General features: G+C 41.8%; 2 protein-coding genes across 10 annotated transcripts in view; both read left to right on the forward strand.

Annotated features, from left to right (window-relative positions):
- The window catches only part of rpl38 (ribosomal protein L38), a 113782-nt gene extending 109704 nt beyond the window's left edge, over positions 1 to 4078 (forward strand). The window contains exons 1-5 of one of the 5 annotated variants that reach the window (XM_058066628.2): positions 2280 to 2351; positions 2554 to 2580; positions 3110 to 3170; positions 3249 to 3371; positions 4017 to 4078. In XM_058066628.2, coding sequence (XP_057922611.1) covers positions 2578 to 2580; positions 3110 to 3170; positions 3249 to 3371; positions 4017 to 4042 — 213 coding nt within the window. In that variant the 5' untranslated portion in view covers positions 2280 to 2351; positions 2554 to 2577 and the 3' untranslated portion in view covers positions 4043 to 4078. Of the gene's footprint in view, positions 1 to 2279; positions 2444 to 2526; positions 2581 to 3109; positions 3171 to 3248; positions 3372 to 4016 lie in introns of those variants that run through there. The other 4 variants (XM_058066629.2, XM_058066626.2, XM_058066627.2 and 1 more) reach the window with 4 other exon arrangements.
- Positions 4079 to 5660: 1582 nt separating this feature from the next.
- The window catches only part of ttyh2 (tweety family member 2), a 32895-nt gene continuing 22445 nt past the window's right edge, over positions 5661 to 16110 (forward strand). For 4 of the 5 annotated variants that reach the window (XM_058066619.2, XM_058066621.2, XM_058066620.2 and 1 more), the window contains exons 1-2: positions 5661 to 6174; positions 14777 to 14952. In XM_058066619.2, the coding sequence (XP_057922602.1) occupies positions 6046 to 6174; positions 14777 to 14952 (305 nt within the window). In that variant the 5' untranslated portion in view covers positions 5661 to 6045. The remainder of the gene's footprint in view (positions 6175 to 14776; positions 14953 to 16110) is intronic. The other variant, XM_058066624.2, reaches the window with a different exon arrangement.

Here is a 16110-nt window from a genome sequence, read left to right on the forward strand (position 1 = left end):
GATGGAAATCAGTCATCCATACTTTCCTGGGAGCTCCTTTCCTCTTCTAAAAGCCATTTGATCGTTCATGATCAGCTGCAGGCTGGTGTGCAAAAATCATCTGGATCTGGATCCAAAAGCACTTCCTATCAGGAAACAAGTCAACAGTCTCCAGGCGCCTCCCAAGGAGTCCTTTTTTAATTAGTACTCATTAGGGGGGGAGGGTTCAAGAGGCGATTGTTCGGACATTTGGAAGACTTGTTCCCCTTGTTAACATGTGACCCCCCCTTGATCGGCCAGAGAGAGAGAGAGAGATGCATGGAAAGCTCATTCATTCATTCATTCATTTTCTACCGCTTATCCTTACGAGGGTCGCGGGGGTGCTGGAGCCTATCCCAGCTGTCTTCGGGCGAGAGGCGGGGTACACCCTGGACTGGTGGCCAGCCAACCACAGGGCACATATACGTAGACAGACAACCATTCACACATTCATACCTATGGATGCCAATTAACCTAGCATGTTTTGGGAATGTGGGAGGAAACCCGGAGTACCCGAAGAAAACCCAGGCATGCACGGGGATGTGATATTGGGATGTGATGGAAGTCAACTTTGACTACACTGCTTGGTTCTTCGCTCGTCACATGACCCTCATATTCAATACGCCAATCATACTCAACCCGCTATAGGACGTGTGTTAACCCACAGCACCCTCCACTGCTGCCTGCAGGGATGTTGTTCCCATGAAGGAGATTTGAATGTTTATATACTGCCCTCTATTGTCAGCCAGGCGGAACTGCAACTTTAAGATGACATACAGTAATTAAACTTCAGTGAACTCATAGCAGCTCATGCTAATCCGCTTTTTAGCAGCCTCGTGTGAGGCTGGCCAACACCTTTTTATATTACTTGTCATATTTGGAGATCATCATAATCATTCGTTATTTTCCATTGTACTATTATTATTGCTATTTATGATTGTTTTCTGATGTTTTACGTGCATTTTATTATGTTGGGTATTATATGCTTAATAATGATATCCATCTATACCGCTTATCCTCACTAGGGTGGGGCTATGCAGGAGCCTATCCGACCTGTCTTGGGCGAGAGGCGGGGTACACCATGGACTGGTGGCCAGCCAAGCACATATAGACAAACAACCATTCCCACCCCACATTCATACCTATGGACACCTTGGAGTGGCCAATTAAGCTATAACATGCTTTTGGAATGGGGGAGGAAAGCGGAGTGCCCCGAGAAAAGCCACGCTCCATTAATAATAATGTAATAAATAATAATAAAGGGGGAATCAAATCCAGGTCTTCCCATCTCCTGACTATATGGCCTACCTGCTAACCATTTAATAATTTCAATAATAATAATTTGTAATAATTCTACAAGTAATAATTTATTTTTTGTTGTTGTGAATTTTTAGGTATCATTTCTGATAAACGATGATGATGACTATTAGTAGGAGTAGTATTGTAGGAATAAATCTATCTTGAAACTATCTTGAAGTGATGTCATTAGAAGGCCATTGGGGGAAAAAATGAAAACAATATCAATATTTTAAATGGAGAGCATGTGTGTAGGGTATGTTATGCATACGTTGCAATGATTGACAGCAGACTGCTGAACTGTTCAAGAGGCTGTCTTACACGCTCGCAGAAGTCCAAAGTCTAATTGGGTGTCTGGGGGTGGGGGACGGCCTGCGGGCACAAAGCAGCCCGGTAAATAAGTTAATTAAAAAGAAGGGGAGGGCTCTGGCACTCACCCATCCTCACAAATTCACGTGGAAGTGGGTCTCCATGGAAACGGGCCAGAGTGTCACTCAAACGTTAACAAGCGGCGAGTGCTCGGCTCTAAGGAAGCTCCTGGTGTGATTTATTGACAAGTTGGTCATTCGTGCCACACGCTAACCTCAGCGATGCGTGTCCTTATTAGGGTCTCGGGTGAGCTGGATCCTATCCCAGCCAATCGCAGGACACAGAAACAAACAAGCAGTCACACCTTTGGTGGCTCAAGTTAGCCTAGCATGCTTGTTTTGGGATGTGGGGGAAGCTTTGAGGACCACTCTTGAATAAACCTACACAAAGACAAGGAGTACATTAAGGACCATCCACAACTGTTTATTTTCACAACATTACAGCCACTCTTTGTAATTTACAGTAATTTATTTGAGTTCAGCACTACTGTAATTGTTAACTTACATGTAAACGCATTGTATGCCTTGTATAAGCGTTCCTCGGTATTTACAGTCCGAAGCCTCATTCGAATAGCTTGTTTTGACTCTCTGCGCTTGCCGTAGTAGACTATTTAAGGACTTCTTACCGGAAGTACAAGCCCTCTTTCTATTTCCGCATAGCCTAACCGGGTGAGCCTTTCATTCCTACACCAACAGCATTGAACTAAGAATCATCATCCATCCCTTTCAAACGCTAACAACTTCACCACATTGGCACTAAAGTATAGTAACACTATTTTATGGCCATCCTTTGACCCGACTATTTGTTACATGAAGTGTTTGTGTTCCGTGTTTTAACCGACAGTCTTACGTGGTCTGTGCTCTTCCCTAGCGTCCAGCCCCCTGACACGGCATCATGGTAAGATTGGACTCTCTGTAATAGTACTTTTTAACCTTTTAATAACGTGATGTACTTTGTGCTTAAGGGCAAAGTGATCGGAATTTAAAGATGAGCTAACGAACGCTGACGGCTAAATGTTAGCATTAGCATGGTGCCCCGCATAGGTTGACATGTGTTAACGCATCTTATTAAACATGTTGTTACAGATGCGATGCAAAGTCACGTGAACAATCGATACTAAAGCCAAGAAGTCTCGTTGTTGGTGATATGATAGGAACCTTTTAATATAGCTCTCTGGTTTGCGGCGGCCATCTTGTTAGCTAGACAGCTTTAGCAGCACTGAAGTAGCAAGGCGTCCAAGCATCTTAGTGCTGCTGTGCCTCTGATGCATTACACACTTGCAAGAATAAGCCATGGACCAAGTGCTGACTTTCGCATTGTCACAGAAAGCCCAGTTCCACCGGTCCACTAACACTCGAAGGAATTAGCAATGTTAGCTACTTGATGTTTATCCTTAGGTAGTAACGTGTCATTGTGGGGTTTGCAGCCCCGCAAGATTGAAGAAATCAAAGACTTCCTGCTGACCGCCAGGAGGAAGGATGCCAAGTGTATGTGGTAACACCCTAATATTACAGCTAGTAGCATGCATGTGTGCTCATGAGTCATCTGTGTGTGCATCTCTGCAGCCGTAAAGATCAAGAAGAACAAGGACAATGTGAAGTTCAAGGTGCGCTGCAGCAGGTACCTGTACACGCTGGTCATCACAGACAAGGAAAAGGCGGAGAAGCTCAAGCAGTCTCTTCCTCCAGGTAAGCCTTGTCAAGCACACTGAAATCATGACCCGGTGAAGGGCGCCACACACAGCTGTGGTTGGCGAAACTCCTCGCTGACACACTGCTGCACATAGGAGGTGATGAGTGGCTGTGGCTAGCTAGCTACATGGGTTGGCAATGTGTTGGCATCCAGTGACCGGTCTCCCATGCTTTTGATTGGCTGTCAGATTTGGAGCTAAGTTGGGGGAATCAAAGTGGTTGAAAAGTGGCCCGTGTTGAGTACTCTTGCTAGTATTGAAAATAAATGTAGATAAATGTTGGTGTATATTTGTCAGCTTAACTTAACTCAAGTGCCAACAAGATCACATGCTGCTGCCTTCCTATTCTTTTTGAAATGTACCCAATAGTATCCAGTCCTCTCATTGGTCCACCCGTGAAACAGGTTTTTCATTTTTCTAGGAGGTTGTCTCAAGCCAGCAATGACATGCACCAGCACAACATTTAACACTCATGAGTTTAGCGTGCCTGCTGATGGTTGGATAGCTACTTGCCCTCCTTGCCTGCCGTGTGGCGTGTTTTATCCTGTGTAGTAAAAGCCCAAGCCAACAACAAATTAAGTTTAATTGCGTAATGATTTATTTGATGCTGCGGAAAATAATACACCACGTTTTGTTTTTGCAGGTCTGGCTGTGAAGGAGCTGAAGTAAATGTACAGATGATGGTAATAAAAATGCGAAAACTCACGTTCTTGTCTCTGCTCACTGAAAGCCTTCAAGATGCTAGTTTTAAATGCTATACATCCCAAAGTGGCTGCGTCTACCCCATTGCAATGACAGTTTATATTGATGTTATATCCCACATGGTGGAATTCCCTGAAAGTGGCTTTATCATTGGCTGCCAAACGTTTCAGTCCCGTACCCCACATTTCACCTGATGCCATGTCCCCCTGCCCATGCACACTGACAAACATCCTTTATCTTCATTCACTTCAGCTATTGAACATGATCATTTCATTTTACAGCAGTTCCGGCAATGCCAATTCCAGTATGCCTGCAACCTTCGTGAGGATAAGCGGTAGAAAATGAATGAATGAATGAAACCATCGTCATCGGGAGTGGACTAGAAAAGTCTTGCTCACATTGAAGCCATTCAACCCAAGGATCTCAGCATCGGATGCAAGCAAACATGTAGACTACAAAAGGGCCAGCCAAATACAAGATAAAAAGGCTAGATGCTGTGGAAAAGAGACTTCAAACTAGTGAAATGATCTCTCCCTGCAGCAAACAAATTTAACTTGGTAACAAATCTTAAATTAAGATTTCTATATTTACAAATAAGCAGGACCAAAAGTTGGAAATGCTTAGATATTTTTTTTAACCTTCTTGCAACTGATTAAAAGTGTAATACACAGTGACTGGGGGGGATGTACATATAGTCGACACATTGAAATAAGTAAATCCATCTGAAATCCTTAGGACTTCCTTTTAATCCTTAAAAATCCAGACTAGATTTTAGGAAGAAAGGTTCCCAACTAGTGGAATGAGCAGGTAGTTCATTTTACCTCCCAAAAGGAGTTTGTAGTATCCTGAAACTGACATTTTCGAAGTGGGCCAAACTGTCTTTCGAAGAAAGGTCTAGTGGTTCCAGGAATATCCAGGTATATCCTAACTCATGCTGTTCAAGTCCCAAGCGGATCATTTGATAAGATTTGACTTGGTTAGTACTTTTCCCCCTCCAAGGCACTCACAGCGCTTTGACACCGTTAGCACATTTAGCTAGTGATAGCGCAGCATCAGGACCAACTGGGGCTTCACTATCTTGCCCAAAGATACTTTACCGCCTGAAATCCCTCATCTAGTAATTGGTTAGTGTTGGTCGTGAATAATGCTTTACATCAAATGCTTGGCATCAAACATTTTTATACATTATTTTGTTTGTTGGGAAAACCAAAATATTTTTTTTGAAAGTTATTTTAACATTTCTGAACTAAAGTAGACAAAAAGTAATCCCTAATTCTAAAATGAAGACTATGCTATAAGGTCAGTAAGTCAATAGACCTTAAAACAAGCAGATGAATTACCATATCTAGAAGTATCATTTTAAATCTTGGCAAGTGGCAAATCATTTGCAGTGTAAGAAAGGTGGATATGGTTGGAAGACATTTCGTAATTCAACCGCTGCTATTGCAGTACCTGCCTTGTCACAACAGCAGTTGTCCACCAGATGGCAGCAGAGCAGCACGCTTGCTTTCCGAGGGTGGCAAGTAGGAATGGGCACAAAAAGGACAAGATAGACTTGAAGGGACCACCCACTCATCCTGGACACTCGTCTCCTGTCCCTCACCATGCCCCTCCTCCTCCACTCCTTAAAGTCTCACGCATCCCCCCTCAGGGTTACGGTGCGCGCTCCCGCTCGGCGGTGGCCGCTCTTCGTGTGTTCGGAGCGAGACGCGCGTCCACCCACGCGCTCCGTGAGATTACCCTTCACTCCTGGATCGGAGTATTATTGCGTGTTCGTGGTGTGTTGTGGAAGAGGCGTGCGTGTATCCCCACCCCCCCAACCACCACCTTCACGTAGCATGTTGTCATCCCGTCTTTGTCTCACATGAGTCGGGACTGCTGAGAGCCAACTTGGCCTCCGGTCGAGGCTCCGTTGGGTGAACTTACACTTTTTCTTCTTGATTGTTTTGAAGCCGCCGAGCAGAGCAGGGATGTCTTCTTCCCGCGTGGATTACGTGGCGCCATGGTGGACCTACTGGCTGCACACCTTCCCTCACATCAACCTCAGCTTCCAGCCCGTGGACAACACCTTCCATCCCGAGCAGGAGAACTACCAGCAGGTCAGTGTGGACCATGGGGCACTACATTCGGCAGCCCCCTGTCAATATGACATGATTATTATCATTAGTAGTAGTAGTAGTATTACACCATGATAGTATAGTACAGTGTACATTTGTACGACACACTACCCAGCATGATCTATCACACTTGTACTATACTACTATATACTTGTACTATACACTATCCAGCATGATCTACTACACTTGTACTATACACTACCCAGCATGTGCTACTACACTTGTACTATACACTACGCATCATGATCTACTACACTTGTACTCTACACTACCCAGCATGATATACTACACTTGTACTCTACACTACCCAGCATGATATACTACACTTGTACTGTACTACCTACAGTATATGTACACTTGTACTACACACTACCAAGCATGCTCTACTGCCCTTGTACTATACACTACCCAGCATGATCTACTACACTTGTACTATACTACCTACAGTATACACTTGTACTATACACTACCCAGCATGATCTACTACACTTGTACTATACACTACCCTGCATGATATACAACACTTGTACTATACTACCGACATTATACACTTGTACTACACACTACCAAGCATGCTTTACTACACTTGTACTATACTACCTACACTATACACTTGTACTATACACTACCCAGCATGATCTACAACACTTGTACTATACTACCTACACTATACACTTGTACTACACACTACCCAGCATAACCTACTACACTTGTACAATACACTACCCAGCATTCTCTACTACACGCCTACTATACTACCTACAGTATACACTTTTACTATACAATACCAGCATGCTCTACTACACTCGTACAATACACTATCCAGCATGATCTACTACACTTGTACTATACACTACCCAGCATGCGCTACTACACTTGTACTATACACTACGCATCATGATCTACTACACTTGTACTCTACACTACCCAGCATGATATACTACACTTGTACTCTACACTACCCAGCATGATATACTACACTTGTACTGTACTACCTACAGTATATGTACACTTGTACTACACACTACCAAGCATGCTCTACTGCCCTTGTACTATACACTACCCAGCATGATCTACTACACTTGTACTATACTACCTACAGTATACACTTGTACTATACACTACCCAGCATGATCTACTACACTTGTACTATACACTACCCTGCATGATATACAACACTTGTACTATACTACCGACATTATACACTTGTACTACACACTACCAAGCATGCTTTACTACACTTGTACTATACTACCTACACTATACACTTGTACTATACACTACCCAGCATGATCTACAACACTTGTACTATACTACCTACACTATACACTTGTACTACACACTACCCAGCATAACCTACTACACTTGTACAATACACTACCCAGCATTCTCTACTACACGCGTACTATACTACCTACAGTATACACTTTTACTATACAATACCAGCATGCTCTACTACACTCGTACAATACACTACCCAGCATGCTCTACTACACATTCACTATACTACCTACAGTATACACTTGTACTATACACTACCCAGCATGATCTACTACACCTTTACTATACTACCTACAGTATACACTTGTACTATATTACTTACAGTATAAGTATAGTATAAGTTACAGTATACTTGTGGGTAGTGTACTATACACTACCCAGCATGATCTACTACACATGTACTCTGCTATACTACTATACTATACTATTTATTTTTGTAATAAAAACATTCTAGAGGCTTTTGGCAGAATAACAGGAATGAATATAGTGGGAAGGAATAGGTATAATAGGAAGGAATAAGTATAATAGGAAGGAATAAGTATAATAGGAAGAAATAAGTATAATAGGAATGAATATGTATTATAGGAAGGAATAAGTATAATAGGAATGAATATGTATTATAGGAAGGCATAAGTATAATAGGAAGGAATAAGTATAATGGGAATGAATAGGTATAATAGGAAGGAATAAGTATAATAGGAATGAATATGTATTATAGGAAGGAATAGGTATAATAGGAAGGAATAAGTATAATAGGAAGGAATAGGCATAATAGGAAGAGTGACGTGTGATTGGCTGCATGTGTAAATGATTGTCATATAATATCAGTATTGTAAGGTTCATGTGACGTTCTTTTCATTGCTAGCCTCGTGTGTGTGTTTGTGTGTGTCCTGGCTTAATAGGCTACAATTCAATTAAGGAGGAATCACATGACTGCCTGGAAGAGTTCTGATTGGCTGTTAAAGTTGTTGTGTGGGCTAATTGTTTGAATGGGATGGTGTGTGTGTGAAGAAGACCACGTGGAGGTCAGCGGGTTGGAGGTCATGTGACCTGACTATGTGTCATGTGTACCTAATGTAGTGTCCAGTGAGGCTGTTATGATCTGATTTTGCCCTTTGTCCATCATCATATACGTATGTCCATGTATGTCCACAGTTAATAGCAATAAACCATCAGAAGCATGAATATGAAATAGATTACATGTTAACCAAAAGGCATGATAGCATTAGCTGGCAGGAAGATGGAGTAAGTGGCTCAGCACAACTACAGTGGGATTTCTTTGCACTTCATCATCTTTTAAGAAGCAGGAGGTAGCTTGCAGGCTAACACACGTTAGGTTAGCCCTTGTTAACAGTTGAGCCCCCCCACCGCCCAGTCAACAATGAAGAGGCCTGCTCCTGCTCACATACGCAAGAAGATGCGGGGGGGTTAGGGTTTGGCTTTGTCCTTTTGTTGAGAGCGACCCCCTCCACTCTCCTGAGGGCACCGTTTGGGCTTTGAGGTCTCAGAAGGTCCCAAGAGGGAGCCGTGTCTTTGTCTGTTTTTCCACACCTACTAAATATTCTAGAGCACAGAACACGAACCAACACAACACTCCTCCTTCCTTCCAATTCCTCCTCCGTCCTCCCCCATCACTCAAGCATGGCCGCTTTACTGGGACTCCAAGGCGTCCCAGCTGGGAATGCACACGACCCAGTCGGGCGCACTGTGCCGGAAAGAGCCTCCATTGCCCCGAGGCGAGGAGCGGTGGGACTGGTGATGGTGCAGGATGGGGGGGTGCTGTTAATGATGTCATAGCATACACAAGAAGAATCATCATTCCTGCAGCAAACACTGGAATAGAAATAATCCGTTCCAAGGGCAAACTGCGGCCAGCAGGCAAGGCTTGAAGTAAAGGTCATACAAGTGTAAAAAGAAGCAAGCCTGTACTACACCAACATCTGGCATGATGGAAACGGGATTCTGAGTTTTTGTACCAGCACATTGTTGAAACTAAAAGTTTTTCTTTGGCGACGTGAAAATGTGCAGCAGCATGTCAATCATCTCCTAGAAACACACAGAATGAAAGCTCGCTTTCATCATCAGCCTGTTCCAAAATGTACCAGAAACGTTACCATATCCAATCCATTCCCAGAGTAGGAATACCAAAGAATCATTCTACAGTCTAATTTTTTGTCTGATTTTCCTTTTCCTGATGAGAAAAGTCAGGGGGTGTTTTATTTTGTGAAAATAACTGAAAGTGCGTTGCTCACTTTGCTAGCTTAAATGTTGCCGAATTTGTCCAAACTAAATTGTAAACGGTTGGTATTTGGACAAATAAATGGCACACTCGGGATCTAATCGGCCACTTTCTCGCCTGATTAAAAAAAAAAAATCTCAATTAAGTGATGTATTTAAAGAGTTTAGAGCTAAAGTGAAATCAGCTTCAGCCTGTCGATTTTGGCTCAGGTAAGAGCGCAATGCATTGTGGGTTATCATGCAGTACACTGTAGTGTAAACGCTTTGCATACTGTCTGATGGATTGGGTATGCATTATGGAGTGTGGATAGTATGGGCATTGAAGTATGTAGTAGTTAGGATGCAACTATCCAACCAATAACATATAGGAGTGTAGAAGATCGAATAAGAGTGTATAAAATCATATAAGAGTGATAAAGGGTGTACAACATTGAATAAGAGAGTAGAAAGATTGTATAAGAGTGATAAAGAGTGTGGAAGATCATATAAGAGTGATAAAGAGTGTGGAAGATTGTATAAGAGTGATAAAGAGTGTGGAAGGTCGTATAAGAGCGACAAAGAGTGTAGAAGATCGTGTAAGAGTGATAAAGAGGGTAAAAGATCATATAAGAGTGATAAAGAGGGTAAAAGATCGTGTAAAAGTGATAAAGAGGGTAAAAGATTTGTGTAAGAGTGATAGAGTGTAGAATATCGTATAAGAGTGATATAGAGGGTAAAAGATTGTATAAGAGTGATAAAGAGGGTAAAAGATCGTGTAAGAGTGATAAAGAGTGTAGAAGATCGTATAAGAGTGATAAAGAAAGTAGAAGATCGTATAAGAGTGATAAAGAGGTTAAAAGATCGTGTAAGAGTGATAAAGAGTGTAGAAGATCGTCTAAGAGTGATAAAGAGGGCAAAAGATTGAGTAAGAGTGATAAAGAGGGTAAAATATTGAGTAAGTGATAAAGAGGGTAAAAGATCGTATAAGAGTGATAAAGAAGGTAAAAGATCGTGTAAGAGTAATAAAGAGGGTAAAAGATCGTGTAAGAGTGATAAAGAGGGTAAAAGATCGTATAAGAGTGATAAAGAGGGTAAAAGATCGTGTAAGAGTGATAAAGAGGGTAAAAGATCGTATAAGAGTGATAAAGAGTAAAAGATTGTGTAAGAGTGATAGAGTGTAGAAGATCGTATAAGAGTGATAAAGAGGGTAAAATATTGAGTAAGTGATAAAGAGGGTAAAAGATCGTATAAGAGTGATAAAGAGTAAAAGATTGTGTAAGAGTGATAGAGTGTAGAAGATCGTATAAGAGTGATAAAGAGGGTAAAAGATTGAGTAAGAGTGATAAAGAGTGTAGACGATTGTATAAGAGTGGTAAAGAGGGTAAAAGAGCGTGTAAGAGTGATAAAGAGTGTAGAAGATCGTATAAGAGTGATAAAGAGGGTAGAAGATCGTATAAGAGTGATAAAGAGGGTAGAAGATCGTATAAGAGTGATAAAGAGGGTAGAAGATCGTATAAGAGTGATAAAGAGGTTAAAAGATCGTGTAAGAGTGATAAAGAGTGTAGAAGATCGTCTAAGAGTGATAAAGAGGGCAAAAGATTGAGTAAGAGTGATAAAGAGGGTAAAATATTGAGTAAGAGTGATAAAGAGGGTAAAAGATCGTATAAGAGTGATAAAGAGGGTAAAAGATCGTGTAAGAGTGATAAAGAGGGTAAAAGATCGTATAAGAGTGATAAAGAGTAAAAGATTGTGTAAGAGTGATAGAGTGTAGAAGATCGTATAAGAGTGATAAAAAGGGTAAAAGATTGAGTAAGAGTGATAAAGAGTGTAGAAGATCATATAAGAGTGATAAAGAGGGTAAAAGATTGAGTAAGAGTGATAGAGTGTAGAAGATCGTATAAGAGTGATAAAGAGGGTAAAAGATTGAGTAAGAGTGATAAAGAGTGTAGAAGATCATTTAAGAGTGATAAAGAGGGTAAAAGATTGAGTAAAAGTGATAAAGAGTGTAGAAGATCATATAAGAGTGATAAAGAGGGTAAAAGATTGAGTAAGAGTGATAAAGAGTGTAGAAGATTGTATACGAGTGATAAAGAGGGTAAAAGATTGAGTAAGAGTGATAAAGAGTGTAGAAGATTGTATACGAGTGATAAAGAGGGTAAAAGATTGAGTAAGAGTGATAAAGAGTGTAGAAGATCATATAAGAGTGATATAGTGTACAAGATCATATAAAACTGATAAAGAGGGTAAAAGATCGTATAAGAGTGATAAAGAGAGTAAAAGATCATAACCGGAGTACCGGAGTTCTCACCAGTCCTAATTATGTCCTACTTCCTCTTATTATGTGTCGTATGTTATGTCATGGAGTGTAAAGATGTCTATAGGGGTGTTATTACAGAGCTAGATGGCTTGAATAAAGTGGAAAGGTACACACAGTAGTTGGTTGTGTTGTTCTGGGAAAGAAGCATTCATAGTGCTTTTTCTTCTTCCTCCGCATCCTAAACGATTCTGTTGACAGCTGAGCGGAGTCTGATAGAGTTGCATTCTCTCCCTGCCTCCCTGTGACATTCCCGCCTTTCTGTGTAACCAATCACAAGGCAGGCAATGCAAGCAGGTCACATGCTGCTTCATTGCAAAGACCAGGGTAAACCCCCCAGAAAGACCTGCACGTTGCCATGGCAATCCTTGGGAACTTCTTCTTCTTTTCAACTTCTGCATTTTTTGACTGCGCCCAGGTGAACCCTAACCCTGTTTAAGTGGTGGTATACGTTTCTCTCTAATTTCCTGCCGGGATGTAAATCTTTATGATTTGATTTGAATCTAGATACACACATCTAGATACACACAAATGATGTGTTTTAAAAAGAGAACAAGTCAATAGGATGATTTTAGGTGATTTCACTCAACAGTTCGAGGGAGTTACATCCCGTCGTATCTGTTACAGTTTTTCGGACTGGGTTGACCGTGGCCCGCACGTAGAGGATCAGGATCAGAGGAATTGCAGGTGTGTCCTGCTTATGGAGCATGTGATTCGTGACACCACGTGCTTGCCGCTCGCCAAATTGGTTGCTTTTAGTTGGTGAGTGCCACTCATGCATGTTAGGTGCGCTTCGTGTAAGGCTGTCGTACGTTTCACTCACCAGGGGCGTACGTGTGTGGGCATTGTCCGAGGGTCATGCAGACCCCCCCCCATTTCCATTGCAACACGGGCGTACTCACTACCTGCGCCACCAATGGCTTTTGTGACTGGGAGACCGAGAAAACCATGACTCCTCTCAAAAATTACTATAAAAGTACGAAACTCTCTAAAAAAAAACCCTGCTATGATCATGCAAGAAAAAGTACATCGATGACAACATGTAATACTTACAGTATCTTGCCATATTTTGATTATTTCAAACATTACTGGAACATTTTCCAAGGCTCATTCCGCTAACGCTACTTTCCTGTCAACAAGGTAAGACGCCTCCTTCCCCCAGGGAGAGAATATTGTTGTTACTTACACTGGGATGCCGACTGATGGAATGATGTGTGCTCCCTGTTGAGCTGGTACGTTTAAAATAATTATCTTGTTAACAAAAGACGCTGAGAACAAAGAAGCCACCACCTGAGTTTTGTTAGCGATTTGGTCCCGGTCTAAGTTGAGAGCCGGTGTACCCACTGCGTCAGTCTGTCCTGTTGCTGGCGTGATGTTTTTGTCATGATTTATAACCTAGCGTTAAACTAACTAACTAAACTAAACTAAGTGAGTATCTACCAGCATCATTAGGTAGTGTTACTAGATAAGATAATAGAATCTATTAATAGAGTCTATTATAGAAGATAATAGAACCCCCATCCCCTTCTTTCTGGTCTTTTACAAGACATCATCATTCTTCTTTTACTACATGAGCATTGGTGACATTGATGGGGGTGATGACATTGATGAGATTTGATGGGGTTGAATTTTGCCCATCATTCTCAATCCTTATGTGAAACATGAACACATATTTCTTCTTTCCAAGGCAGATTGATACACATACTTATGCTAGTTCCGTCAACGACAACAGCGGTGACCACACTGGTCTCCTTGGGATGGCTGTGTCTTCCAGCACAAGACGTGTGCTCCAGTCCTCAGGTCAAAAATGCTGACACAAACCAGCATCTTGTTGAGTCTTGGTAGCCAAGTGGAGAGCTAGCTATCTATTCTTCCATCTGTGGATGATGCTGAGGTGAGAGGCCAGGTGTGAGGTGCGTAGTATCAAGATTGCCAGCTCCAACCTGGCCTATTCTTAGCGCAGGCAGGAGTGCATCCTGCACAGTGGTAAATTGACTGACAGGCACACAGTACACACTCGTCACCAAAACCTCACAGTGTCAGGCACATTTCAATGCAACCAGCAAACACTACTTAATGTAAGGGCCTGAACCAGCATGTACATTTTTGTATTCATTGTCCCATCACATCTGATGTCAGATCAAAGACGTCATGCATGAGGAAAGTTTTGGAGCATTTCATTCACTTCATGCATGCTTTTACCTGCATGCAACAAACTCACACATGGTTTAGCATGTTAGCATGATGCAACATAAGCATGTCTTGTCTCCAAGACACTCTTTGTTCTATTAAAGGGGGCCCATTATTCTCATTTTCCACCCTTGAGTTTTGGTCTCATATAGAGGAGCTACACACAATAATCCATACAGAAAACTTTTTTCAGAATCTGCACCTATTCCAGCCGTATTTACTTTGATTTGTGCTTTCTGCCAAAACACTCTATTTTAATTTATTCCACCCACGGCCCGCCTCTGGGCACGCCCATTCTGCTGTGATTGGTCACATGCCCAAAGTGCTTTCTACTTATGAACCATAAGTCCGCCCCTCTGTGACACCACAAAGGAACCACGTCTTTTACCACGTCTTTTCAAACCAGGCGTTTTGAGCCATCCCATTTATTCTTGTTTCACTTTAAGTTTAAGCTTGGGCCATCAAGTGCGGATCTTGCAAGATGAGCGTTTACCATGAAATGTTCTTTAGGGGTGACTGGGTGTATTGAATGTGATATTTACTGTATATATGTATTAAATAGAGTTATGTTGTACTGCACAGTCACTGCTGTTCGTGTGCTGCATGGCGGCGGCGGCGCTCGGCGTGAACCTTCTGTGTCTGGCCGTCTACCTCGGCTGCCTCTGCTGCCGCCGCAAGGACGAGGAGGATGAGGACAGCAAGAAGCCCACGTCCTGCTGCGTCACCTGGTCGGCCGTTAGCGCTGGCCTGGTCACATGGTAAGAAAGTGTGCTCATTCTCACCCGCTAACAAATGAAAACAGTTAGCTCCTAGAGTTGCACAACAACTACCATAGTGATGTTTGTCAAACTTTGTAAATAATGTTGAAAAAGGTTTGAATGAATATTGATTTGTGTTTAAATTAGCCTTAATGAACCAGGAAGTAGCATGCTCGCTAATGGAAAGGCTAGCAAACATAAACACAGTGCTCACAAAATGTGCTGGATAAAGGTTGGTTTGGGATATCAGCTTGTAAGCACAGCATAGCATCACAGCATAGCATCACCACATAGCATAGCATCATGTCTCCTCCTTCGTTCAGGAGAATTGTGGCTGCCAGTTTGGGTGAAAATGTAAATATTTAATAAATCTGCCCGAGTCCATCCAGTTTAGCTAACAGCCACTTTGTCTGTCTGCTGCTTAGTGAGCATTTTGTTTTCCAAATTTCCATCTTCCCTGCGCTTTGTGGTTCCTGGCGTGACAGCTGCTCCAATCTGTGATGCTCTTTCTGTGAGGATGATGCTGCAGGAGGAGTAGGGGGGGCACCGGTGGCATATAAAAAATACATATTGCTTCCTTGTCATCATCTTTTCCTTCCCACTTGAATTCATTGTTTTTTCTCTCCACAGTTGACACGGTAAAGCGTCTTTAAGCACAATGTGGTTAGCAACATTTAGCATTACATGGTTTGTATTACATGTTTAACATCATTTAGCACAACATGGTTAGAATGACATGGTTAGCATCTTTTAGCATGACATGGGTAACATCTTTGAGCATAACATGGTTAGCATAATTTAGCACAACATTTTTAGCATTTTTTTTTGCACAACATGGTCAGCATCATTTACTATGACATGGTTTGCATCTTTTAGCATTACATGGGTAGCATCTTTTAGAACAACATGGTTAGCATACTTAAGCACGCCATGGTTAGTATGACATGGGTAGCATCTTTTAGCACAACAGGGTTAGCATCTTTTAGCACAACATGGTTAGTATGGCACGGTTAGCATCGTTTAGCAGAATTTAACATTAAACATTGTTTTTATATATATATTTAACATTATTAACATTAACATTATGATCTTTATTTACTACAACATGGTCAGCATAATTTATTATGACATGGTTATCCTCTTTTAGCACAACAGGGT

The sequence above is a fragment of the Doryrhamphus excisus genome, linkage group LG2 (genome assembly GCF_037039965.1).
Source record: "Doryrhamphus excisus strain RoL-2023G ecotype Guam linkage group LG2, RoL_Dexc_Guam_v1.1, whole genome shotgun sequence".
Lineage (NCBI taxonomy): Eukaryota > Metazoa > Chordata > Actinopteri > Syngnathiformes > Syngnathidae > Doryrhamphus > Doryrhamphus excisus.